At 46.3% G+C, this 27840-nt stretch overlaps 1 protein-coding gene across 3 annotated transcripts in view; it reads right to left on the bottom strand.

Moving 5' to 3' along the window:
- Positions 1 to 70: 70 nt before the first annotated feature.
- Positions 71 to 27840, bottom strand: part of WLS (Wnt ligand secretion mediator) — a 42951-nt gene continuing 15181 nt past the window's right edge. For 2 of the 3 annotated variants that reach the window (XM_069788423.1, XM_069788421.1), the window contains exons 2-12: positions 21534 to 21806; positions 12149 to 12273; positions 10820 to 10981; positions 9725 to 9861; positions 9183 to 9351; positions 8912 to 9009; positions 8493 to 8556; positions 7494 to 7637; positions 5751 to 5837; positions 4088 to 4241; positions 71 to 3554 (exon numbers count right to left, since the gene is read on the bottom strand). In XM_069788423.1, the coding sequence (XP_069644524.1) occupies positions 3445 to 3554; positions 4088 to 4241; positions 5751 to 5837; positions 7494 to 7637; positions 8493 to 8556; positions 8912 to 9009; positions 9183 to 9351; positions 9725 to 9861; positions 10820 to 10981; positions 12149 to 12273; positions 21534 to 21723 (1440 nt within the window). In that variant the 5' untranslated portion in view covers positions 21724 to 21806 and the 3' untranslated portion in view covers positions 71 to 3444. The remainder of the gene's footprint in view (positions 3555 to 4087; positions 4242 to 5750; positions 5838 to 7493; positions 7638 to 8492; positions 8557 to 8911; positions 9010 to 9182; positions 9352 to 9724; positions 9862 to 10819; positions 10982 to 12148; positions 12274 to 21533; positions 21807 to 27840) is intronic. The other variant, XM_069788422.1, reaches the window with a different exon arrangement.

Here is a 27840-nt window from a genome sequence, read left to right as displayed (position 1 = left end):
ATAAAAGCAAACAAGATGACAGCAGAAGAGCTATGATTTCTCAGTCAGTGAACCAGGCTGACGACAAATCCACAATATTGTATATTTTATTTAAATTAACAAAACTACATGTTTTCCAGGTTGCTTAAAGCATTCTGTAAAAACTGAACTCAACCTAAACAAAAAAGGATATATTTTAATAAGACCCAGGGACTATTTCTGAGACATATGAGTAGGGCTTAGGAATTAAGAAATAAAAAAAACACACACACACGCACGCACACATACACGCGCCCCGTAAACAAATTGTTAGTGTTTGACACACAATTTGGTTTTAAAGCTGCAATTCCCCATTTGTAAGGAGCCTTTACAATATGCAATGCTATACTAATCTGTAAAAGAAACCATGGACACATCTATCGGAACAACATAAATATCACGTAAGAACCCAACGTAAAAAGGATGTTAAAGTTGCAAAGTCAAGCACTCGGCCAGGAACATGCCGGAGTTACAATGATGTGCGTTAATTTAATTCACTTTGTAAATGAACAACTACTGCAAGTAGGAACATTGCTTGGACCTCCTAGAACTTATTTTTCTTATGTAAATTGCTTACCAGTTACATTTTTCCATCAATGTTGAAGGTGCGGTCCCAGCACTTATTCCACATACAATAAGTGTGCCCCCTCCTTTTAAAATTTTTTTTCTTTTAAACCACATTTCCTTTCAGTACAGGAGCACTGTCATTCCATTTTAAAAAAAACCTCCTCAAACTTATAAAAAATTATTAGTGTTCCAGTTCAAGTATCCAAAATCACCCAAAGCTACCTCCTTAAGTAGTGTTCAGCACTTTTTCTGTGCTACAGTGACTTCACACGCTCAGACATAGCAGCACTCGAGGGACTTTATCCGGAGCGATGCATTCAGCATTCCTCGGCTCTGGCCCTGCGTCCTGGCTGAGACGCTGCCAGGGCAGGGCTAGCTGGGGACCCCAGTGAGGCAAACAGAACAATGAACAGAATTCCTTTCTTTTAAGAAAATCCTATAGTAGCTCCAATTAACAAAAACAGAGCAGCTGTTCTGCAGATGGGGTCTGCCTGGTGTGCCGCACCCTGATCGGAAACCCATTTGATGGAGCACAACCTGGGGTTCCCAGCAACCAAAAGGATGCAGGGTTATCTATGCTACCCTCTCCTCCTTCATAGTGTTGCGCTCTGATAAATGGTATTTTAAATGCTACTTTACAGCGTGCCGCTCTTAGGGGATCGCAAGAGCCCAGCACTGCCTGGTGCGATTCGTTTGGCACAGCCAGCAGGTCCCTGTGAGAAATCCCTTCTGGGGGAAGACTGGTGAGAAGACGGGGTGCCTGGCCGGCCCCGCACGTGGCCGAGGGGCAGTTGCTAGCCTTCTGGCCCTGTTCCCTGGTGGACTGGGAAAATAAGGAGGAATTATCTGAATGCGTCACCTCAGCTAAAGTATTGAGTTGTCTCAAGAAACACAGGGAAGAGAAAGCAAAAGGCAAGGAAAGTTGGTGCTGTATTTGGTTACTAACATGCTTGAAACGGTGACAGGGACGGTTAGAGCTGAACGGAGCAGCCCCCCCAGAGCTGCAGCCCCGTGCAAACAGCGGGGTGGGTGAGCAGGGGAGCCCGGGGCAGCCAGGGACAGGCATCACCGAGTACGAGCTGCTTGCTGGGGTGGGAACTGTGATGAACCAACACCTCCTGGTGCAAACCAGAGCCCTAGCTGCACAGCCTCAACTCCTGCCCAGAGCCCCAGCCTCACGGGCAAACCAGCGCGCGACAGTAAAGCCAGCACGCAACGGGCTTTAATCACAAGTTGTAATGCATACATTGGCTAGAGATGGATTAATGTTTCATAGGTGATCTCACTTCTGGTACTGCCCAATTATACTTCCATTCCGCAGTCTTAATAGTCTAACAATTGATGTGTCACTTCAGAAGTTTTAAGAATCCAAGGACAATGTGTCGCCTTTTCCAGGACAGTGTTTCTACCAGTACCCACAATGACTGCCTGTCAGCGGCGTTGGAAGCTTCCCCTCTCTCCCTAATCTCTGATCAGACAGCAGTAGCAGATTCTTATTTTTTAGGGACAAAACTGGGGTGGGGAGGTTCAGTTCTGTGTTACTAGCAGTTAACACAGACATTTACTAGTGCCAGGTGACAAGGCCCCCCAGATCCTCCAGGCTCTGGAAGAAGGTGTGCTCTGAGCAGCACAGACCCTTCTGGCCATGCTTCTTCCCGCACACACCATTAACACTTCTCTTAACTGGTCCCCAGCACAGTCCAGTTTATGCCTCCATCCCAGATCAGTTCCCACTCCCCTCGTACTGCCAACAGTCTCACAGCCAGACCTGCCCAGGCGCAGCATGGGGGTGAGCGACCTCATCGTCTGCTTTTGCTCTGAAAAGCAAATACCCACATTAGTGTATGACAAGCGGATTTTTTTCAAGTCCGATAATCCCTGGAAGAATCCATCTCTGCCAAGCGTGCTCCATCCTGGCAGTGCAAGGAGGAGCGGGATTGCCCGGTGTCCTCTGCCCAGCTCACGGGCACGGGAACTGAGAACGCACCGTCCCTCCCGTGGCCTTTCTCTTCTCCCCATGGCACGTAAGCAGCATAAAAATGAATGAGCCATAACAAAAAGCTAAGATGGAGGAGGACAACCAAAGTAAGGGAAGCCCAAGGGGCTGAGAACAGGCAGGAGTTGGCTGTGGGACCTTTGGGAACTCGGGAGAGGAGCACTCCTTTCTCCTGCAAGTCAGCTCAGACATCCAGTTTTCACATTCCCCTACATTTAACAAACAGCTGTAAAACCCACTGAGAAAGCATATTGCTGCTTCTACTAAAATCTTATATATTACAAACAGTCTATGCCCTCCCCCAGCTGTGTTTCACTCAAGTGACAAAGGTTTGCTGTGGAGGTGCAGGGCTGTACTAAAGACCTCAAACAAGGTTCAATACAATTATAGATGGTAGAATTAAATGTTTTTACAATGAGGTTTTAGTTCCACACCCCCCCCCCCCAACACCTTGTTTAAAAGTTGCACACCAAAAGAAAACTCAAAATACTGAATACGTGCTCCTCGACTGAGCTCCCCACACCACCTTTATGCACAGGCACACAGTAGCCAAATAAAAACTGCCCAATGTCAGCTCTGCCCCTTCCTAACTTCTGAACATGCGACTTTGCAACCTTAATGCTTTTCTAGCAGGTTTTTACGTGCTTGAGTGTAACACAATATACATATCCCTCCCCCCAGAAATAACTACACCATATTAAAGAGTTTACAAATGTTCTGCTCGGTGTCACTGCTCTGTGAAAATACACTAGGTATGGGGTGCTCGAGAAGCAAGTTAGGCGAGAGAGGTCTGCTGCCGGAGGGCATTGCGTTGTCCTCTGCTCTCCACCCCGGTCTGGGTCCCAGCTGAGGCCATCCCAGCGTTACTCCTGAGCCTCCTTGCGAGCCAGCTTATAAACCTCTGTGGGCCCATCCACGTGGGTGATGGTGGTGGTGAGCTGAAGCTCTTCCCCACTGTTTACTCCCAGGTCTCCTGAGAAACAAAGTTATATCGTTAGCCCGGTCTCACAATAAAATATTTGACAATTCGAAAGCAAAAGATGTTTTATTCCCTCCAGGCTTTCAGGAGCTACCTGACCTATGGACTATGCAACATTTCTATAAACATTTTTATTTACAGTTATTTAAATACAACCATATCAGCAATGGACGATTTCTGTGCTACTGAAGACTACTGATAAAGGAATCCAATAGCACTGCCATTCTCCACCTGCCCAGATCTCTATTTTCTCCTTTCCTCATCCCTCCATTTGAGCTACACAATTACAACTGAGCACTGCTAAAAAGTACAAAAAACATCTAGAAGGTTTTAGACAGCCTTGGCTAAACACTCAAACCTGTCTAACCTAGTCATTAATTAAAATGTCTGCTAGGAAAACTATCGTTTGCATAACATTTCAAGGTGCTGAACGTGTACTTTGGCCAAAAAAACCTGCACAAAAGGTATCACCCACTTTATATGGCTTTCCTCCCATGACAGCCTTCAGATCATTTAGAGGCATTTACCATTTGACTGGTCTTCACCGTAATTCTTGTGCGACGGTGCATACAGGAACATCAGGGCGAAGACATAGAGGTTCCACATCCCGTAGATGCCAGTGAAGAAGGCGCTGTTCACTTGTATCGTTATGTCCCCCCACTTCCAGTGGCCTTCGGTCACCTGCCGGGGAGAAAGCAGACATGCACGGGCCGGTCAGTAAGACCAAATTCTGTAAAAATACAGAATTGACCTCCTAAAGCACTAACTTGGAGTAAATCAATACGAACAGCGTCAATTCAACAGGATCGAGTAAATGGAGTATAACAGATTCAGTGACGCAGATGTCAGGCTAGGATTCTCCTCTTTAGCCTCAACCTGCAGGAAAAAAATGGTCCTTACAAAATTATTCCATCGGGATTTCTTTAACTTTGATTTATCATTCTTAAACGTGACAAAATCTCTCACATCCTGCAATATAACCCTGCTGTAACTGATGTGTGCAGCGAAGACTGCCACATGAAGGGCACTACCTAGGAGACAACTAGTTACATCTGAAAACATTAGACTTCTATAAATAGACCTTTTATAGAAGGAAAACCAGCATGAATAATGCGAAGAGCTAATGTGCTGAATGCCTGCTTGCTGCTTCTGTCTTACGAGAGGGGCCTAGGCTGACAGCATCAGCCTTGGACACGCGGAGATTTGTCAAGATTTACGAAAATAACATCAATATTAATATTACTTGAATCATCAATATTAATACTACTTGAAGATATGCAGACTGTTCACACTGAAATGTTGGCTTTCCATTAAAGAAAAAGACCTAAGGGGGAAAGACGAAAGCTAAACTAGCTTGAAAAGAGTAGCTGGACAAGATTGTTTGCATTATGCCCCTACGCAGTGACAGTTTCGGTCATCAGCACTCAACAAAGAATCAAATCGCCAAGTGACATTTCTCGAACCACTGCTTCAGTCGGACAGATTTTTAAGAGCACAATCATCTGCTGCTGTAGTTTGCATTGGGATGCACCACGTACCCCAAAGCATGAGTGGTGCAGTGAGGAAGAAACAGCTCCTGCACCTGTAATTCTGTAGTTCTGGACTTGTGAGGCTGTACCCACGGCTCTCCTGAAGCTACAGGCTGCCTATGCTTAGGAACAACCATATACGACATCTTTGAAACAGACGCAATCTTAAAAGTCACTTGGAGTAAACCATCAAAGTACATTTAAGTAGCGATATAAGCTCATTTGTACAGAGAGATTGCATCGTAGCTCAGAATAAATAGGTATCAATACTGTTGGAAACAGCAGGGTTGCAAAGTCAACCCAGGGAAGATTGAATTCTGTTATTTCTCTGTGGGCATACAAAGCCACCGGATTCTTTCAATGTGAACAGAACATTTTTCCTCTTGCTGAGTTCTCAGAAATGACTAACCCGTGTTGGCCGATATTTCAAACAGCACAGCCCCAAACCTTACCGTGAGCCAAAGGCCTTTGTGATGGCTTCAGCCTGACCAATTTGATGGCAGTGCTTCAAATAAATGAAAACAACTTCTTAAAAAGCAACTTATTACCAAATCTGCTTATAACAGGCATGCCTCATCTGAACAGCAAGTGAGCTGATGTTGTTAGCGGCTCGGGAATCGGAGGCTGATGTTCTCAGACAGAGCTGAGTTTCGTCACTCACCTGGCTCACGATGAAGAAGATGACTGTCATCGCTGCACAAGCCAGGGTAATGAGCATCAGGAACTTGAACCTAAAAATCAGCCCCTGCTTAGAGAGAAATGTCACTGGTCACATTAACAGAATCCACAAAACCCATTTTTGTTTTTAGCGTAGACAAGACACAAGTATTAAAAAAAAAAAAAAAAGTAAAGAAAAAAAAGGGTCCAACCCACGAAACCCCAAAGCAAAACAACCTCCACCCACTCCTCTGTGCCGTGTTCACGACAGCCCATATTCTCCGCTCCCCACACGTCTGCATTCCTCCCAGATGCTCCGAGTGGGGTGTGCATGTCTGGGCAGCTCCGGCTTTCCATTACACTTGCTTTTGTGACTGATTTACCAAGAGTTAACATGGAAAAGGAGGCAGGTCAGTGTAAGCCATGGGTTTCACTAGGAGCCAGCCTGATAGCTCATAGCTTTTGTAAAACAAACATTTGTGGAGAGCTTGCATGGCTTAGCAAGACGAGTTGGTGTTTCTACAGCGTGGGTACTGTACCAGACTAATCCTCACCTCCACGGTCTGTCTGGGAGGAAACTGCAGCGATTCTCAACGCTTGTCAGAACTATGCTGGCTATTACAGAAGAATGTAGATTATAAGACAAACTAAGGCTCAGGATCACTTGGTTGGGAATCTGACTGCATACTGTACTTGCTTTCACTAGTTTTACATTTTTACTTACAAATTCTTTTGGTTTTGTTTTTGTGCGTGTGTTGTTTTTTTTAACCTGTTTCTGGAATTTCGGTGGAAATGTCAGCGTCTGTGTAATTACTATGCCACATTGCAACAACAAATGACTATTAATTTAACTCTTCCAGATCAGATTCATGCTTGCCAGATGCTTGTACGTAGAGCACGGCTGCAGCTCTACAATACGAGCTGAAGTCCTGTGCCTCTTGCTCAAGGGAAAGATGGAAAAAAAAAAGTTCAATATCTTCTTCAAATTCTCTCAAGTCCAGTTTTCTATTTTTTTAATGTGAATTCCTGATGGGTGATAACAGACTTGTTTAAATCAGAAGTGACCATCATTTAACAGAACAACACTGGTGATAAATATTTACACGCCCATGGAAACAACAGGCGCTCTCAGCTTAAGCACTTAAAGTGAGCTCCTTGTGTTTTGCAGCAGCTAAAGACAGCTAGGACAGAAACAGCATACAAAAAACGGGAATAATGTGCTGAATGTGTCGCATTTGGATCCTAGTGGGACAGTTTCTCTTCTGCAACTTGGTTAGGAAAACACAACCCCAAAAATCTGAATTCACACCATGGAAAAACAGGGTGATCCTCGCAACACTTTTCATTAAACACAATAATTAATATTACAGGAGGAGAAACAGAGGTATGGGGAGCTGATGGGCTTACACCCCACACTAATTTAAATGGTAATTTGGGCAATTTTCTTCCATCTTCTAACACTGTGAGTAAGCTGGGAGATGGCAACTACTCGTAAGAAAGGAGAGCTAGCTTACATACCCTCCTGAGAGTTTAAAATACTTCATCAGGACTAAAGACCCAAATAAACAAGAAACTTCACAACAGTCAAACAAAAAGGCAGTTACGGGATTTGAGCAACACAAGAAAGCCAATAAAGATCAGACCTTCCACTTCAGGACTATATGGGTAGGGAAGGTCTCAGTATAGACTTTAAGGTCAAAAATGCATTTTAAAAATAAAGAATCTGTGGAACAAGGAGGGGCATTACCTCGTAATGAAGGCGGCGAGCCTTGCTCATGGCTGGGAGGCTTGACTGCTTTCCACTAATGTTTCTGAACACTTGAAAGACCATAAAGCACAGGAAGAGAAAGTAGAGACACAAGCAGATTCCGGCAACTATAATAAAGGCCATCTGAGCAGTGCAGGTTAAGAGAAAACGGTATGAGCTAAACAGAAATAATAGCAAACAGGCAATTCACTTATTTTAATATCATCCCAAAGATCATAACTAAACTTCCAGCAGGCAGCATTCACTCAGGACGGCAGCCTGCCCACAAGTAAGTGGGGAGCACGGGCTCGGATGTCCCCCAGCGCTCAGCTCGGCAGCGAGGAGGGATAACCCGCCGAAACGCCCGCCTGTTCGAAATCTGCAGAGGAGATTTGGGAAGCCATCACCAACCAGTGTGATCTTCAGAGAGGCTCCTGCAAGAGGGCTGGATGCTGCGGAAGGGGGACTAATCGCATCAGCTTATCTCAGCCCAGTAATCCAAATTAATGGCAGTGAAAGCAAGCCCTTCCAGCAGGACCTGAAAGGGCAGTTCATGGAAATGCCTTGGCAACGTGTCCCCGAGGAATCAGAGCAAACAAGAGGGCCCTGGAGCAGATGCCATCGCAGCTGGGGTCAGGGGGAAAGCAGAGCGGGCGCTGCTGGAGCAGGACGGGCTCTGGGCTTATTGTGATGACACCCAGGACCTAAATCCCCCATGTTTTCCCCCAAATCTCAGACATCTTGAGGAGAGGTTCAGTTCTCCAGTGACTTCCCTGAGCACAGCACCAGTCCACACCGGTACCCAGCACCAAACCTGCCAGAACTGCTTCTTCCAAACACCACCAGCATCTCCCACAGAGCCTGAGGAACCCTCCACAGCCCCAGCCTGCCAAAAGGAGGAGGGTTTCCCCTGCAACCCACAGGTATCTGGCAGAAGGGAAACACCTCCCTCTCCTACCGACACAGACCGAGCCTGCCCTGAGCTGGGTGGAAGGATACAGCCAGCTCTGTGCCAACTTCGGTGGTCCAGATGCTGTAGAAGGGGTTCTTCAGCTGCACTCCCCTGCAAAGAGGAGAGAAAACACAAAGCTGCCAATGAGCTCAGAGAGCCCCACATCTGCTCCACAGCCTGGAAAGAGCCAGCCATGCTGCTTTCCCATGTGGGTGAGAAGGAGACGAGGTGGGAAGCATTTCTTTACGGCCCTACAGGACAAGATATGCTGCAGGGAAATGCCAGCATGCCTCAGTGCAGTCACAGGAGCTTCTCCTCGCTTCATGAGATGGGGCAGTGCTTCCAGCCACGGGGGTTAAACTGCTGGTCCCTGCTGCGGGAGGTGGCCAGGAGTCTCTGCTCGCTGCTCGGGGAAGGCTTGCCCCAGGAGCAGCACACACGGGCTGGAGAGCAGCGCTGCACCTACCTCTCACACATGTCAAAGATGAAAAGGCAGAAGGAGCCAACGGCTATGGGTCCAACCTGCTTCCAGTACCCCGAGAGACGATTCCGCTCGTTCTGGTCCTAATCAGAGGGTCAAGAGGTGGGAGAAGGAGAAAAAGGAGAAGCAAGTTAGCCTGAAGTCCTCTCACCGGGTGTGGGTCCCCACAGCATTGTTTCCAACTCTCCACAAGGGAGTTGCCAGGTATCTCTGCAAGTGGGGCTGGACACAACCTTCCCTTCCGTGTTGTACCCACCATCATATGCTCTCCGCAGAAGATGATCCAAAAGGACAGGAGCATGGCATAGAAAATGCCTTGTCGAATATCTCCAAAGAGCAACATCCAAGTCCAGTCAAATCCAATGGAAAACCACTCCACAGGGATGTTAATGAATGTCATGGAAATTCCCAGAGCAAAGATGACCCTGGCAAGACAGAAACACCATCTCTTTCCAGTTTGCAAGGCAAGGACACAAAGCCCCAGAAGCCAAAGCTGTGCACGAAGAGCAACAGAAGAAAATCTAACATTGTTTGGGCAGTGGTGGTGGGGTGTCACCTCCTGCCAGCAAACCCTCTGGGGTGGGCAAATACAGCTACTCATTCTCTGTGGGTTTAATGGGAAAGAAAAGAGAAGCTATGGGGGTCTCCTGCTCCCAGGGTGCCTGGGTGGAGGGAGGGGACAGAGAAGACACCATCCCTGTCTCCCCAAACACAGGCTCTGCCTGGGAGCAGTGACCACCTCGGTCAGGGTCCTCTTGCTTGAGGGTCACCTTACCCAGCACCTGAGCCCCTACTCACTTCTCCAGCAGGACAGGAGCGCGTGTCATCAGCGTGATCCGTCTCCAGTACCAGACCATGATAATTAAAATGCTGGGGGTGAGGAAGGTCTTCATGGCAAACCACACTTTTGTAAAGCCTCCGTTTTGATGGATGCCCTAAGAAAAACCAAGGTGGAATGCAACAGCTGTACAGGGTTTAACATTACGCTATGCTTCTCCTCACAGGAGCTGACAGGAGAGGCAGATACGTGGCAGTACATGTAAGCACAGGTAGATATAAGTACTCTTTGAAAGATGCAGTTTCTCCAACGCAGGAAAGGGAGCAGGTGCCTACTAAGCACCCAGGCCATCTGAGCAGGCTTCAAAAGTCCTGAAAACAAATATCAACACACACAGCTTCCACTGTGAGGTGGAGAGCAGCTGAGAGAGGGGCACTCTGACACAGCATGGGAAAAGCTGGCAGAATTGCTCTCAGACAAGTAACAAGATACTCATGAAGCTAAGTCACCACTGGTGGAAAAGCATCGGCCAAATGAATGCGTTTCTCCAGACGCACGCCCTCGCACCACCGTCTGCAGCCACCACAGCCGGCTGGCTCGCTGCTTCTGCTGAGAGGGACAGTGGTGGGAGGTTTTCCAGCTGGGAGCACCCATGGCCACCAAGCCTCAAGGGAGGGCAGGAGCAGGGATAGCTGACAGCGGTCCCAGACATCTGCGTGGTGATGGCCAACTCCAAGACAGACCAGGCCCCCCCTTGAACCCTACTGTTCTGTTCCTCCTTAGCTCCTAAGGCTAAGGCAGGGCTTAATCAGGTGGAAGAGTCTGCACCTGAGCCGGACTGCGGTGGGGAGGAGAGGACAGAGCTCTCGGAGCCGAGAGAAGAGCACGGCTCTGGAGGTGGTCACAGGGCAGTGCAGGAGGGTGGCACTGCTTGAGGCTTGGGATGGGCTCCTTGGAAGAGAGCAGTCAAAGGAGGCATCCCTTGGGAAGGAGGAAAGTCACATTTGCAGGTTGGAGCTACGCGCGATGAAGAGTAGGATCCAAGAGGAGATCAAGAAAGGAGCTGCAGCAGCCCCCGGGCAGACGTCATGGAGAGAAGCAAGACAGACACTTACCACGAGGCGGATATCCTTGATTTCGCCAATGCCCACGTTAATGCCTTTCCTCTCGTTCACAGGGAGACGGATGTTGATGAGGTAGTATTTGTGGGCCACGCTGCCGATCTCCATGAAGGGAAGGAAGTCACAGTCGTAGTGACGGCCTTCGGACTCCAGGGTCTAGCAAAAGGGCACAGAGCAGCAAGACGGCGGTCAGCCTTGGAGGGACCAGCACGCCCTCCACGGTGAGGATCTGCAAAATCCCTAACACTGGGGCCATTGCTAGGACCGAGAGCCTGTTTGCCAATTCCAACCTTCGCCTGGGGAGAGTCTGTGCAAGTCTGGAGAACATCAGAGGTTTGGGGACATTTTTGCTCAAGTTTCTAACTGTTTTGGGTCATTGAGTCAATAGTGTTTGAACTCAAGCAGGTTCATGTTCTCAGGCTCTTACATGCACTTAAAGTCAAGGGAGCCTTTCCAGAGGAAATACTACTTTGGGATCCAAGCTTCCTCCCTCAGCAAGCACAACTTGAGCCAAAACAAAATATGCAACCCCTTCACACATGTCTTTATGTGGAGTTTCTTAAGTCCTGTTTTACCAGCAATAGTGCCCTCAGCACCGCGTATGTATTTACTGCATATATGTGGCTGTATGGAAGGGTACAGGTGTTACTGGCGACATAAGTGGATTACTGAAAGAGACTGTGAAACAGGAGAACAAGACACAGAGCTGAAAAACATGGTATGTAAAGAGATACCAGATAAATTTAAGCACATGAATTACAGTTTGCAGCACAAAAAGAAATATCTTTATTTAAACAAGATGGTCTGTTCTCAACTGCTAGCTGTGCTCTCTGCTTCTAAGCTTTGTAGCTTGAGGCATTAAGAAGTTATTTTAAGAAACTCTTGTCCCACCTTTCCAGGTCTTTTGAATGCTGCAGTGTCCCTGGTGGGCTATTTCCTTGCCACTCCTGAAGAACAAGGAGTGTCATGGAGTTGTTCATCACAGAAGCACAAGATGGAAAGGTCCAAGTTCTCTAGGATGGTTTGGGGTATACAAATCTCAAAGCACACAAGTTCTAGACATCAGCTCTGCAACACCTCACAGCTTTTCTGCCTTACAGTTTTAACTCTACCTCCGACTTCATCCCCTTCTCTTGTATCACCAAATAGAACCAACTGCATGTGGAGCTCATAAGGTTTTCAAAGAGTTTGAGCCAAGAGAAACCTGATGCGTTTTAAAGTTATGATTGAACAACCCAGAGCTTCTAGGAAGCACCACGAAGGAAAGCAAGAGGACAATTCCCCCCACACCTCCCCACCTCCAGTGTCAACAAAACACCTTACTTTTGGTGAGCCAAAGGTGCATTTCAGCTTCCTGATCTCTATTGCATGTGCTATTTCTTCCCAGTCATCAAACGCATCATCACGATATGCTAGTGACACATCCAGGGTAATTTCTGCGTTTTCTTCTGCAAGAGTAAGGAGACATCAGGCTTGTTAGAGAGGAATGGTACAGAACATCAGAAGGGTGGGAGAGCATCTAGACACTGAAAGGACCTCTGAGAGGCACACAGCTACAGAGGGCAATGGAAATTTTTGCATTCCAAACAATACAGATCAAATTACCTTTTTAAAAACATTTATCTCCTCTCTACTAGAAAAGAAAGAATTTTTACTGGTCATAAAGGTCTGATATCTTTCTAACATACCATGACTTACAGTTTATGTTACAGTTGCAGGTGAAGAGCATTATTTATTCATATAGCATTAGAAACAATAACTTGTGTATAAAACTGGAACCTAGACAGCTGCAGAGACAGACAGTAAGCCAAGAAGCAATCCAGCAGCCCCTTCACCGCGGGTTGGCGGCGGGACAATAAGACAGGCTTCTACGTAGACCTTCTGCAGGTAATACAAGGGTGTGCAAAGGGTGTTCCTGCTTCAGGAAACAACTATATTGCATCATAGGATTTGCTTTAAATCAACATTGAAATAGTGTTTAGTTACAGAAAACCACAAAAAAGATGAAGTATGCAACTGCGTATAGTTAGATGAACTGTATAAAGGAGAAATCATGCAACTAATGGTGCATTAGGTTCATTTAAGCATGATAGCAGAAGTCATCTATCAATGTAACCTTAGGTTTCTCGTGGCTGTAGGTTCACCATCCATAAACACTGAAGCCCAACATCTTGAATAAAAAGGTCTAGAATACACCCCTTAACAAAGATGTATTCTGCCCGAGAGATGTTAAATGAAAGAAAAAGGGTCACAGAGGCCTTTGGGTGGGACGGGAAGGGAGGAAGCAGGGAAAGGCACTGCTGGGAAAAGTCAAAATGCATCACCAAAAGTACAAATTGCTTCAAAATTGCCCACAACTAGGATCCTCTGCTCTTCAAAGATAAGCCAGGGTTCCCAGAGTAATAAGAAAACAAAACACTACACAAGGGTCCTTTAAAAAGAAAATTAAAAAATTGAAGTTTAGCTATGCTGGCCTTGCTGGAAAAAAACTCAGAAACGACCGCACATGATGGAGTTGATGTTTTCTATATGTATTGTTTAGCTTAAGTCATTCCACATAAGCCTTTTGAAGCCCTCCCCTCCATGCCCATGCCCCACACCAGCACTGACTTGTTTTTGCCTTTACAGATGCACCAACTTGCACATCAGTAAACACACACAGAGTTTATATGCCCAGGTAAGGTCACCACATCAAATTTGCGTGGAAACAGTCAGGTTGTCCTCTCCTGGACAATATCACAGTAAGAGTATGGGGTGTAACTGCTTTTAAATATGCTCTTGATGCTGCCAAGAGGTCATCACTGCAAGAAGGAAATTGGGCTGGAACAGACTTATTTAGGCGCCACAACTGAGCATGTTCATGAAAATGAGAGTTACAGTTAAAGTCTGCCAAGCAGCAACACATAAACATGCTTTGAAAACCCGAGGCAAGTCTATACCAGCTCTACCAGATGTAAAATCCTGCTATTTACCAGGCACAGATCCAAGGGAAGGCTCTGAAAGAGGGACACATTCTGAAATGAGCCTGTGCATGCTACAACCTCGCCTCTTTTCATAGATCACCAAACTCTGAGAGCCACAGCTGCTGGAAAAGCACTGGAAGATGGCTACAGAACCATCTGCCACGGAGAAGCGTTGGAAGACAGCTACAGAACCATCCGCTGCAGAGAAGCATTGGAAGATGGCTACAGAACCATCTGCCATGGAGAAGCGCTGGAAGATGGCTACAGAACCATCCACCATGGAGAAGCGCTGGAAGATGGCTACAGAACCATCCACCGTGGAGAAGCGTTGGAAGATGGCTACAGAGCCATCTGCCCTGGGGAAGCGTTGGAAGATGGCTACAGAACCACTTGTACCAGTGTCGAAGCACTGCGCTCTCGCTGCAAACAGCTCACGCTTGCAAGCTCCCTGGCAGCGCGCTGTGGCACGCTCCGGAGCTCAGAAATGTCTCTGCAGATCTAAGCTGACACACGCACACATTCCATCGGGGCTGCGTCACTGTATAGGCGGACACTGTACGTGCTCCGTCCTGTAAGGATGCGGAAGGCGTACACGATGTCAACGCCCATCGCTTTTCACCAGGAGCCCTCTGTATGAAAACAAGGCTGCCTGCTCTCTCAGCAGCAGCCCACACTGGGGAACGGGCTGCAAAGACACATCAATACTTGATGAGCTTTGAAGTTCAGCTCCGAAAAAAATCTGGTCTTCATAATTCTGAAGGGAGGCTGTTTCATGTCTACAAGTAAGCATGAGTCTTTCAAGCGCTGTGCCCCCTGTATGTTTGTCATCTTTTTCAGTTATATTTTTGTTGGGAATATGTGGTGGCATACTCATCCAAAATGATGGGAGGGGGCGTGGATGGTATCTGTGGTTTAGACTTGCTATTTATACAGGGTTTGGAGGTGGCTCTGTTATGCATCTGATGTGGATGCATCAAGATTTTTCTGAGCTTTTTTTTTGCACATGTGATCTATACAATCCAAATTGATATCAAGTTCCTTTCTGCAGCAGCCATTAGTTGGGTTTCCATGAAACATGAATTTGCCATCTCAGATCCGCTATTTAGAAGACCAGCAAAACAGATAAATGGGATCATAAGGTTAAACTTGGCCCAGCTAAAAAGAACTACAAACTTCATTTCAGAAGCCATAAAACCAACTGGAATGCTTAGGATTAAATCCAACAAAAACAGCTTTCATTATTTCATCTTTGCAATCCAAATGTTGCTGCTGCCATCGAGTATGAAAACCAGAAGGCAGGAGATATACTAGTGTGTGCTTTTCCAGACCAGTGGATTAGAATCTCCCTCTGTATTTCCAGCAGTCTCTGCATCGGGGTAACACCTCCCATTAGAAAAGAGTTTTGTACAAAGACCCTTCAAGCCTGTCAACATAAAATACATAAATATGTCTCTATACATACACACGCACACATATATATATAGATATGTATTTCAGCACAGCAGACTGATAGTCCTACGCCAGTCCACTCTCAGCCTTTCGTTAGCAGTCTCCATAGTCCGAGAGGAACAAATAAGGACAGTGACACACTGTTTGGCAAAGAACTGAATTTTAAGAAGATTCATGACTTATTCACATTAATACCAAAATGTCAGATGGTGAATAGACAATTTGGGGGTGGGGGGTGCCCTTTTTGTGCATGGCACTAACGCTCCTGAAGTCCTCTGAATACTAAGGGCAGGCTACGTGCCTGTGCAGGCATACGTGCATGAGGGGAACGGGGAAGAGAAGCAGTAGCTGATGTTCCACCATGCTTGGCTTCAGGATAAAAGAAAGGTGTTTCAAAGCAGCGTTATTTACCATCAAAACAGCAGATGGGAGGAGTGAACAGGAGGCAAGAGACTGACAGTCGAGCCAGTTTTTACTTCTGGAAGTGCTGAGAGAGAGCAGAGTATTTTAATTATTCAAAGCTGAGCCATAGCAGAAGAGAAAGAATACATGCAAGGAAGGAGGAGAAAAAGCTACTGCAAACCTGTGCTCAGCTTCCCAGATGCTAACATGTTCGAGGAAAGCAATTACTCAGCTCCTCTGCACATGTTAATCAAGATTCTCCAGAATTTCCCAACAACAAAAGGTAGAAATAAGTAGGTAGAGATTTCTGTCTCATTCAGTACCAAGAGATGAAATTACCCATGCCAGGAAACTTCATCTCGCAAGGACCATGTCAGAGCATCTCTTCATGGCATGCTCCAGATTAACCTTGCCTTCACAGATCTTGTAGATAACGCCTAGATAATTTGGAGCCTGGTAAATCCCCTCTGGTATTAGCAGCTCAAGCATCAAGTGACAACCTCACCAGTACCATAGGGTTATATTAAAAACCCTACAGAAATAAGACAGGTTTGTTTAGATGATTATGCGTTCCAGGGATGACCAACGAGAAGACACACTCTTGCTGGGGTTCCCAGCCTTGAGCTTTCTCAGTGACTCTCCATTTGCAGGGCTATGAGATGCTTCGAAGTAGGTCAGAGCCGTCACCCCCCTCTACAGCGAGGGATTCCCCGGTACCTGTCATGTTCCGAGCACCGCCAATATATTTTTTCATGTTGGCGTTTTACTGCCAGACATTCGGTGCCCAAGATCTTTTCCAGGATTCACTTTATAGTGCGATATTAGCAGAGGATATCTTCACTCACATTACAATAGTCTAAAAATAGAGGAGTTGTTTCAGAAGATGGCTCTGTGCCAGCTGCATACTAATACAGCTGTCTGGAAAGAAGCATATGCAAGCAAATAGAAGAAATGCTAGAATTATTTGCATTACACTTCCATGCTTCACCAGCAATCTGAAATTACAAAACCTACCAAAGAGACCAAAATTGGATGAATTCAGTCTGCAGCGCTTAGGCATACAACTGTATACAACTGCTTTGCAACTGCAAAGAAACCAGAAGTTATTCTCACTTACTAACATTTTAAGTCCAGTAGATATAAGAAGAGAAGAAAACAGGGATTTTAGACTGAAAATTTGTAAAGGCCCCTCCATACTGTTACACCACCTGATAAACAGAGGCATCATTATCTAACGTCCAACATAGTGCAACCGTCAGTTTGTACTCCCCAGGGACACTGCATTCCTAGATGTCAATTCAATATTAAGCAACTTCAGGTATACTTTTGCACAAGGTGAAACCAAGGCAGGAAAGCCAAGAGCGCAGCTCTGGGGGCTCCTGAAGCCTGTGGCAGTCAGGGAGCGAGCAGCCTCCAGGTCCCTGCTCCAGCTAGGGACGGATACCAGCAAATTATTTCTTGGCATGTAGAAGGTCATGCTGCAAAGCAGCTCAGAGAGAAGGACTGATGTTCCCTGTTAAGAACACTGCAGCTTGCCAAATGCAAATGGCCCAGACCCATGGCAGCAGACCAGCCCAAAAAATAAATAAAATACAAAGGAAAAAAAAAAAAAAAGAAATCCCCTCCAAGCTCACAGCACAACCTCCCACCCTTCTCTGAGGTATTCTGCCCATGAAAGTGCAGCAGCAAGATGTGCCAACAAGCAATGACTAAAGCAAAGCAGGAATGAATTTTTAAAGTGAACCTGATGTGCAGGGAACAGAGATGACCGCCTAACTTGCCGAGGAAAGGGGATTTGCACACTCACTACCAGCAACCCCATCGGTGGATGGCCGCAGTGCTGCTCTGCGGTGGGGAAGGAGAGGCAGCTCCAGGAGCCGGTGTGGCCACCCTGTCCTGTCTGGGAGCAGGGACAGTCTTTTCCAGGGCAGATGCTATTTTGGAGAGTGGTCCTCAACAAGCTCAACGGCTTTCATCCCTCCCCTGAAAGCGCTCGGCGTTCCTCAGATCCGGCGATGGGAACCGGACCCGATTGCGCAGTCATGAAGGAAAACTTCAGCTTCAAAAGCAGTCTTTTGCACACAGGAAATTTCCTACGGCTGGAAACCAGAGGACGGCCGCTGGTCCCCCGGGGACGCGGCCGGCAGCACCACAGACGGATGGCAGGGATGGATGGCTGCACGCCGGGGCTCTGGCCGCTGCCCTGTGCCAGCCGTTGGGCGAGTGCCGGAGGGCTTCCCGGAATCCCTGCAAACAGGGCATTTTGCACCACAGCAGGAGCAGGGCTCGCTGGCAGATGTTGCCATCCTCGCGAGCGGTACTAAGATTTCCCATCGCAGCTTTTGTGATTGAGGTACGGGTGGTTTTTAAGGTAACTTCATCTTGTTTCTCTATCCGCCACCTTTCCCTGTTCTGGAAAGGGTTTCTTAATAATTGAACGCACAATGCATCAAGAAAGGACAAGGACAGCTTGGGCACAGAAATAGTCTTTTCCTCACAGAAACAGCAAGTCTGAGTCTCTCCCAGCTTTCTGTGAAGGATGAACATGAGGGAAGTAGCTCAGCTTCTAAACACCTGCATTTTGAAAACAACATCTGCATTTTGAAAGTGCAGAGCAAGAACCCACGGCTGGTTCCTCCTCTGAAGGATGCAGATCCCATGGGGCCTTTCGCTCCCTGGGGCACTTTGCCAGGGCTGCCCTTTCCCTCCACCCTCGGAAAACCCGAGCCCACAGACTCGCAGTGGATGAAAGTTTTTGTTCTGTGCATTGGCCTTGCTTAGGGGTTGCAGAGGAAGAGGATGACCACGTGCCTTTGCAGAGAAAAGCCGGCAACAGTTGGAGATGTGGCTCAGCAGCATCCCCGGTGAAGACCAAGAAGGGGAGCGTGGCCGAGCCCAGGACCCTGCACAGCTGCACGTTGACTTAACGTCTTCGGACCATGCTGTGGGGTTTGGGGAGCCAGTGGAGACCGGGATGTTTCCCCAGAGAGACAGGCAACCAGCTTCTTCAGGCAGATAAGAGCATTTGCAGTTACCAGGCGGTGCTGCTTTCCTAGATGATCTGAGGCTGCTTCAAGACAGTCATTATGACGGTGACTGGCCAAGGCTCTAATAGCTGCAATGCCTTCCAGGAGCCATCCCTGGTTTGGCACCAGCCCCTGCTGGCATTAACTACAGCAGGATGACTGCTGGCTTTGAGGTCTCTCAAAGCTTAAGAGAGAAGAAACTTGAATTGTTGATTTAAAAGAAGAAACGAGGTTATTTCACATCTTCAGCATTGCCTCTTTTGAGGAGCTGATTCCAGCCACCTGATCAATGAAGCTCTTAACATTAACTCAAAGTTAGCAGCAAGATACAGAGACATATAAGCAATTATTTTGGCTTAACAAGATTTATTTTTATTTAATCTGTTACAACACACTCTAGCAAGCAAGAGATGTGTTACTCACTAGTTTCTTAGATTTTACACTTAATTTACATCTGCCTTCAGCTTGGCATAAAGTGTAGGAAAACAGCATTTTAAAATACTTTCTTCAGTCAATGAAAGAAGACCTTCAAGATGTGCCAAGTAAGTTCACACCATTAGAAGTTTTAATGTCTCCCTCATCTCCAAATGCTTCTTATAAACAAAAACCACCAGCAGCTACTGAACTGATAAGGCCCAGAAACTGAGTCTTTCCCAGCTGCAGAAGTGGTTATTACCCAGAGGGTGGCCCAAGACAAGCTTTTCTGCTTTTAAATCTCAAAAAAAGTTCCCACCTTTGAAGGACTTGGTCACTGAACAGCACAAATAATCACCTGAAGAAAAGGCTCTCTGCACTTACAGCAGAAATTACTGTCAAAAGCTTGTTTAGCATTTTAGCAACCTGCTCCCAGGTGCCCAGCCAGTTACTCACTCCAGCTCAGTGGTTTGACTTTAAAAGCCTCGGAACAAAGCATTATTTCTCTAAATGCAATCATCTATTGAAGTCTAAGAAGTTGAGGCATTAATCAAGTTACAAAGCTACTCTCTCTGTGTTTTAGAGATAATTATAGGGATAAGAATACATATGTAAGCTTTATACAATCTCGCTTTTAACTTATCTTAATGATGATACATTAAATAGCTAGGAAGGAACAGGTCCACGCTGAGAAGGCAAGGCAGTAAAGGAAACTTAAAGCAGTCATGAAAACTTCATCAGATCTACAGTGACCTGGCTGCAGTCCCTGGGGTGCAGGCTGCCAGCTCCCCCTGCACCAGCACGCGCGTTTGCTAGTCCACATCCCCAAGCCAGCAGCCAGTTTCTAAAACAGATTTGCTCCCTGAGCTGATCCACCCACCACACGGTTACGTGAACCCTAGAGACAGAGCCAAGAGACAAGCTGCAGCCGGAGGAAAAAGCTACAGAAGCCCCAGTTCAGACCAGTTTGAAAAGTAAATTGTTTATTCATAATATTAAGTTATAGTTGTTAGAGAGAGGGATTTTTCCCAAACACTTTTAAACATGTAAACACATGCACAACTCTTTCAGTAAGGGGCAGATCAGTCTTGCCCTTGCAGCTCCCAATATTATTTTGCAGATTTTTTTTTGCAGGGTTATTTTTGAGTTTGTGGGGGTTTTTTGTTTGGTTTTTTGTTTCCTCCCTCATATTTTATCTTCTTCCATGTACTAAGGGTGAATTCCAGTAAGATAGCTTCCTCCACAGTTCGTGTACCTGTACAGTTTTCCAGTTAATTTGGACCACTGTAGTTTCAAGGCCAGAAGGTACTTTCCACCTGCATGTACCAAAGCCTAGCAAAAAATGTATCTCACAACCATTGATGGAAGTTAGGGCAACTATTTCAGTTCACCAACAACCAACCTCAGACTGAAGAAGTTAAAGTTATTATTATGACAAAGGCTCAGTAAATAAACATCAACTCTTCTGCAACTGGTGCCCGATGGAGAGTGCGTGTTTAAAACCTCTGACATGAGCATTCCTTCTCACGAGCTCCTCGTGTAAACTTATGGATCAATAATTTCATTTACTAAGTACTTTGGCTTGCAGTTTAGAAACTCACCATGCAAAAGTGCTTGGCAAACACAGAGCAGAATAGCATGGCTTAAAGGCTTCAGCACTGGGAAACCAGTAACCAGTTCAAGTCTTGACACAAAGGATTTTGGGGGCGGAGACATTTATAAAAATAAAAAAAACACCACCCCCCCGACACTGCTTTTCACCACCTCCACACAGAGTGAGACACCCCACCTAGAGCACGATGAGGCAATGCTGCTGCTCTGGCAGAAGGGACATCCCCACTCCTCGCCTGCTCCAGCAGATCTTCAGCAGTGGCCCTGGCACCACCTTGCATGGCAGCGACCAACTCAACCTCCTAACCGGTTGGAGAGGTCCTCCAGCCAACCTCAAATTTCCCTGAGGAGGCCACACAATGCAGCTCACGGCCAGGCACGTGCACAGAGCCAGCACAAGGGATGGGATGGGAACACAGAGAAGCAGGAGGAAAGAAACAGCTGAAAGGGTTGGGCAGTATTATCGACTGCAAACTGTTGCTGCGCACTCAGCATCCTGGAATATTTTGAAAAACTATATGAAAGCCAGGAGCATATGCCATGAAAGTGAATTGCTGGATTTAAACCAGTGTAGTTGTTGATGGTCTATGTACTTTAAGAGGGAACCTGCTTGTCATCTGCTTAGCTACTTGCTAGTGCAGCGTGAACAGCTCTCCCTGCAAAGATACATATTGAAATGTCTCATTACCGATTCTCACCTTAAGAACATGCTCCTTTATCACCTCGCTGTATGGAGGCACTGTAGCAGTTAACATATGGCACGAGATAAAAGCGACTTTAAGAGAAACACATGGGGAAATCAGACCACAGTCAGCATCTAACAAACAATGGAGAGGGACTTACTTAGGTCGTTGTCCATCTTGAATGCGATGTCCAGCTGCATGATGAAAAGCATGAACTGGAACCAGGGGCTCATCTCCTTTTTGGGGAGGGGAATATGCACGGCAAACACGATATCGTTGGCTTCAATCTGCCTGCTCACTGCCTCGTCGAAGTCTTTAAGCTTCTCGCAGGGGTTGGGTCCCCAGGGCATCAGCCACTTGGTTTTGTGGTGGTTTTTTCTTACATCAATGCACTTCACTGACGTGTAAGGAACAGCTGTAGTGGGGCTGGGAGCTGTAAGTGGAAGAGAACCACATTTTTAGCATCTTTAGATATCTTATATAGTGGTTTCCCCACCAAAATATGCAGCTCCCCATTCAACTATTTGAAGGCAATTTAAAACAAATGCATCAAATGATTCTCCTTCACAGCTCCTTGATCTTGCAGTTAAGTAATTAAGTTTACTACATCTACAGACATATTACTGACTTTGTAGTGGGATCAAATTAGGATTAGCTGAAGCAGACGGAATCTGCCAGTTCAGTCTCAGATACCTCAGTTACACCAAAATCATACTGAAAGTGACTGGCAGCTTTTTCTGTGCGTACACCCTTCTAGTTTGCTCACTCGAGCAAATCCACATGCAAAGCATGTGCCCATATCACAAACCTAGACATATGAACTAATCCTAAACCTTGTGGTCCTGCAGAGCCAGGCAGGACTTACCGCAGTGATTTGAACCACGCACAGCCACACGTTTCCTTGGGCAGGAAGGCTTTTCTCACTGCTGAACCACACAATTCTTTTTTAAGAATCCTTGGTAATGGGAGAGAGCAGCACCACGTTGCATCTAACCCAGCCCAGGGCCATGACCAACCATCTGCTGTCTGCAAACTTGCTGCAGGAGCCATCTCAGCCTCGCCAAGACTCCCAGCATGGAAAACACGGGGTAAGCTGGCCACCTCCGTGATGCTCCAAAGATCCTTGCCCACCCACTCCCACTAACTGTAGAGAAACGTTTTGCATGAAGGTATTTCTTCCTTTCGCTGTAAGTCAGGTGTGAACTAATGACTGTTACCACCAAAGATTTGTCTCTCTTTTTCTCCTAGCCCCACATTTTTTTTGAGATATTGGGAGAAAAGAAGCTGAACAGAGATCTTGGCTCTGAAATGCTCCCCAAACTCTCCACCACAGCAAGCAACGAGACTTTGTGCATGTGCACAAGATACCCATTTTCATCGTATCAGAAAAATGTACAACATCCCAGATCAGACAATTAAAAGTATGGAGGAGTATACTGCTCTGGCTTTATGTCGATGAGGAAACAGTCCAGCTCTGAAGTACAAACAGGGATGAAAGCAGAAAAGAAATACATTCCACCTTCAGCCAGAATTTCAGCATAACACCTCCAAATCTGAGAAAGAAAAGGCTTTTAAAAACTCAAACACATTTCCAACATAGTTCTGCCATGCAAAGACTTCTTATGACAGTGGTTCTGCCCTGTTTCCAGTATCATTTGGGAAATAAATATTTTAATGCTGTTTGAATGCATCACAGAACTGGCAAACCACAGAGACGAGCGGAGCTGGAGCTGCTCCAGTTCCTCGTCTCCCCCGTATAATCCGAGAGGCTTCTGCAGGTCAGAAAGCCCAGTGACCAGGAGGTCGATAATTCCCCTGTCCCTTATGAATCTATTCTCCTTTTGTCATAGAAAAAAGTAATTTTTTGCACAACAGCCAGCTCAACACATTTTGACACCCAATACATTTCACTGCAATTAAACCAGAACTGTTCTCTTTTCTGAAGTATTACCAGGAAGGTACCATTGGACATGCTGTAAAGAATTCCTTCCAGCTTCACAGGTTTTGGGAAACAGATGGCGCAGGTTAACTCTTTCTTTTTAAGCTGTTAAAAGAGTTTTCTTGATGTCTGTTTTCACCAGAATTTGAAGAAATTAAAGTTACATAATACAAGTTTGTGATGTGACATTTATGAAAAACCCCAAACTATCCAGTCCTTTTAAAAATAAAAAGGCTTGAAATTGAAAAATTTAACCGCAAATTTAACCTAATAATGTAAAAATGCTCTAACTCAAGTGACAAGCATTGAAATGTTCCTATACTATGAATTAAAAGAGAAGTAGCACATAGAATAACAGATATCCAGGCATATAGAATAACCAATGACTTCATGTCAAAGTCTCCAGAGAAAAGATGCTGAGGTGGTCACGTAAAATTGGGGATAAGCCGGCCAGCCCGCGGGCTCCCGCAGAAGGCTATTTTCACATCGTCACCATCCTCGTTCTGACAGATGGTCCAGGACTTCCCACCAAAAAAACTCCAGCAGCAAACAATAGCACCCTACCTACAAACTTCCAAGTATTTCAATGAGAAAAACAAACCAAAACTGAGCAACACCCACCCAGCCACCCCCAGCCCCGTTGGGGCAGAGCCAGCTCAGGGTTCCCCCGGCTCAGCACGCTGACATCCGCACGCGCTACACCCAGATGATTCAGACCTGGCTCCCTTGTAATTTGGACGCAGCATCACAACAGCAGCTCTATTGCTTTTTGGGATCCAAGCCAGGAACCCTGCGTAGCATCTTCCCTAACGTGCCACCTCGTTAGAAAGACGACATCCGCACTCCTTCCTACAGGCAAGGGAGAGATGACTCAACGTGCGAGTCGGGAGGAAGTTATTAAAAAGCAGTTGTTTATAAACTGCATTTTTTCGATTTTTGGACAGCAATAAGTTTCTTCCAGCTGAAAAGTAGCAGTGATGCTGGCATAAAGGGTGGGCTGAAAGGAAAGGGATTTGTTTAAGCGGGAATAGTCCCAGATTCAGACCTGCCCTCGCTATCAGTCCCCAGCCTAAGTGCATCACAGATACGTAGCACTGCCGCATCTCAAAACCCTCGCTGCATCCAGCAGTCCTCCAGGAACCACAGAAAGCTCATACGTTACAGCAGCCCCCCAAAAGAACAAATGACTGATATGCCAGAAAGAAACAGCAAAATAGAATAAAACAAATCATTCGACAAACAAACAAACAAAATCTAGCTGCAAGTCCAGGATTACAGAACACTTTAATGATGTGCCTTAAGTGCATAAAACGGTGCAACATTCCTTTCTTATGCCTCGATGCAGAACCTGGTAACCATGGCTAAAACTGCAGCTCTAAGTGAATATTAGGAATATTGTTGGGAAATAAGTCACTCAGGCCAAGCTCTTAGAGCTTTTTAACTTCGACAAATCTTTGTGTGATTTAAAAGTAGGCATTTCTGAATTAAGAGACATTGTTACTTCTAGAGAGAAGACGAATGTTTCTTGCTTTGATGCACCCCATTATAGCCATAAATACATGTTTTCATCACTGACCAATTATGATTTTAAATACTTGGCATGCTCACTCAAGTATCCCCACAGCCAAAGTTACAGCTTTGAGGAGCAAGAGACAATTACTATATATATATTCCTTGTCAGGAACTGCACACCAAATGAATGTCGGCACTTGGCTTCCATTACTTGTTTGGCTCCAGTCCCATTAAATTCAAGGGAGTGTTGAACCAAGTGGAAAAAAATGCTTTGTGAAACTGCAGCCAAGTCAACTAACAGTATTACAAAGTGCTATGCAAAACAAAGCTAGCATCGAGGGATTTCAGTTAAAACGTGGTGCCAAGCAGGCTGCTCTCAGCCATTCTGCCTGTGGGCTGGTAGATGCTTCAGCTTTATATATTAAATGATATATGTCAGCCTGTAAATAATTAAATAGCCGTTTGTGCATAATACAGCGGATAAGCCCCAGCCCGTGTTCCAGCCTGCTCGCCGTGACGAGAAGCCCTGCAGTAATGCAGGTACCATTTGGAGGGGCTAGCGGAATAACCAAGGAGCAGGGCTTTGCTCAGGAGGGTTTTGCAGAAGCTGGTCGGCAGCATGGCTCTCCGGGAGCCAGCTCAAACAGGAGCCAGCCCTGTGAGCTTGGGTTGGGGCTGCCCGGGGACCCCCGTGAAGGAGCCCTGGCCCCAGGGACCGTGAGCAGGCAATCAGGCAGAGACCCCCCCGTGCCAAGGGGCAAGAGCCCTGTGGCGCTGGATGCTGAAAGCCATAGGCACGAGGCTGCCGGAGCTGCTAACACCGTCAGTGGATGCTTCTAACTGCTCGAGAGAAAAAACTACCCACAGACAAGTTTAGAGACAGGATGATTCACAGCGAATGCTTTCAGGGCGACAGCCACGATCTCCCAGGAGCTGGCGTGCCTGCGCCCGAGGGAAGCGGGCAGGAGGTGACTGTCGCCACCGGAGCCCTCCTTTGCTCCGATGGGACAAACCTTCATTAAATCTTCCTTAAAACCCCAGGCAAGTCCAGACATGAAAACAAAACCAACACGGTCTGAGCAACCTCTCTGTTGGAGTTCCCTGGTTTTCATACCAGTTTGGGGAACGAAGACAGTTTAGCCTCTTCGAAGCTTGTTTGCATATATGCTACGAAATACATTTCTCTTAAAGGTATGTGGTCCATATGCTGCTGGGGAATGGGGAAGCTGCCTGCTGTACCTTCTCCAACAGAGGCTTCGGAGGTGCCTGGCTCACTGCAAAAGTCCCAAGGATCTCCCAAATTACAGGGGGTCACAGCAGACCCTGCCACTCCCTGCCAAGGAAGCACGGCCCCTTGCAGCAGCTTCAGCCGCGAGCCCCCCCAAAGAGCCAGGTGCCTTCAGCAGCATGGGCAGCACTTCCCAGGGAGGGCTTCTGGTGAACCTTCAGAGCTACTTCAGCTACGTCTTACAGATTGAAGCAACTCTTACGTGTAATTTTCAGTGACTTTTCATACTGAAAGTACCATATAGACAATGGTACATTGACTCAAGCGTATGGATTTTCTCAAGCTACGTCCCCAAGACACAGCAGCAGTTAAAAGTAAGAGAGATGTTTAACGTGGGGGGGACAGACAGAAGCTGAATTGCTTTCAGTTTTGAATGATCCCAAACTACTCAGTCTTGTGTTGAACTGGTAGCGGTGATTCACCCGAAGATGACGGTGTTACAGAATAACTCCAAATAAGAGGATTTGAAGGAGACATCTCAGCATACCTTGTATCTACCGGCCAGAGAGGTCAAAGATCTTATGACCTCATTCAGCAAAAGATATCATGATTTGGTTTCTCAGCACTGGTGACCATCCTCATTGCCAAGATGGAGAGGATTTCTCTCCTACATCTCAACCAGAACCGAAATTCTTTCACTTCACGTAGACTAAACACAGTATGAGCGGAAGCAAAGAGCTGAAGTGATTCATCACATGGCCGGGACACCCTGAGCCATCCAATGCTGCTTCTGCCCCCCGATATTCTCCATAGTAAAACCCTACAGTATTTGCTGAAGAAACCGAGCATCCTGCCCCAAATACCCAGCAAAGTGGTAAATAGCAGGGTACTTGGAAGGGACCCGGAGGATCCAGGCCTGTCTGTCACTGGTGGTGTGCTTTCTTGAGCCACTGGGTTAGATCCTGGTTACTGCCATGCTCCCAAGTTTGGCTTCCAGAAATCCTCAGAAGGGAAAGTTTTCAATCCGTTCAAGATTAGTGCAACACTGTGGCCAACTAAATGAAACAAACGGAGTATTTTGGGGTTTGGGGTTTTTTTCAGCAAAAGTTTTACTCAAACTTAACCCTCCTAGTTTGGTTGCTTGAAAAGGAAAGTAAACACTCATTCCCCCAATCAATACAAGCATAATTAATTACTTACAGCATCCCAACCTTGATTTTGTTAGCATAATTTTTCAAACAAAAGCTACGGCTTCATATTACAGAATTACGCTTCCTTGGCCAGCATATTAAAAATTAACCCATTCAAAGGGAAGAGCACTGTTTGACGCTGAGGATCCAGAGTTATTCTGGCTGGGACGGGACCTCGGGAGGTCTCTTGTCCAACCTCCTGCTCGTGGCAGGGTCAGGCAGGAGGTCAGAGCAGGGTGCTCGGGCCTTATCCCACCAGGTCTTGAAGGTGGTTACTGCTCCTGGGATGCTGATGTGCTGCTTTTGCTGTCCCCTCGTTCCCATTTTTATCACTCCAAATACAGACTAAATATTAAGCAAAGTTGAGTTCACATGTGATAGAGATTACTGCCAGCTGGATCACGTGTACACACAAATCCCAATAAGTATATATTCCACTTCTTCAGATTTTTAGTTGCCACTTCTCTCTCTTCTCTGAATGCCTGAATCTTTGCCCTAGAACAAATGGCCACATTTCATTCCTCAAAACAGTTTTTAATGCTGTTTCTACAACCCAGGAGATCAGACTAACAATGTCTTACCATTCTGCAAAATCCTA

This window comes from Haliaeetus albicilla, chromosome 8 (assembly GCF_947461875.1).
Source record: "Haliaeetus albicilla chromosome 8, bHalAlb1.1, whole genome shotgun sequence".
Taxonomy (NCBI): Eukaryota; Metazoa; Chordata; class Aves; order Accipitriformes; family Accipitridae; genus Haliaeetus; species Haliaeetus albicilla.
This window is presented reverse-complemented; position numbering and strand designations above follow the sequence as displayed.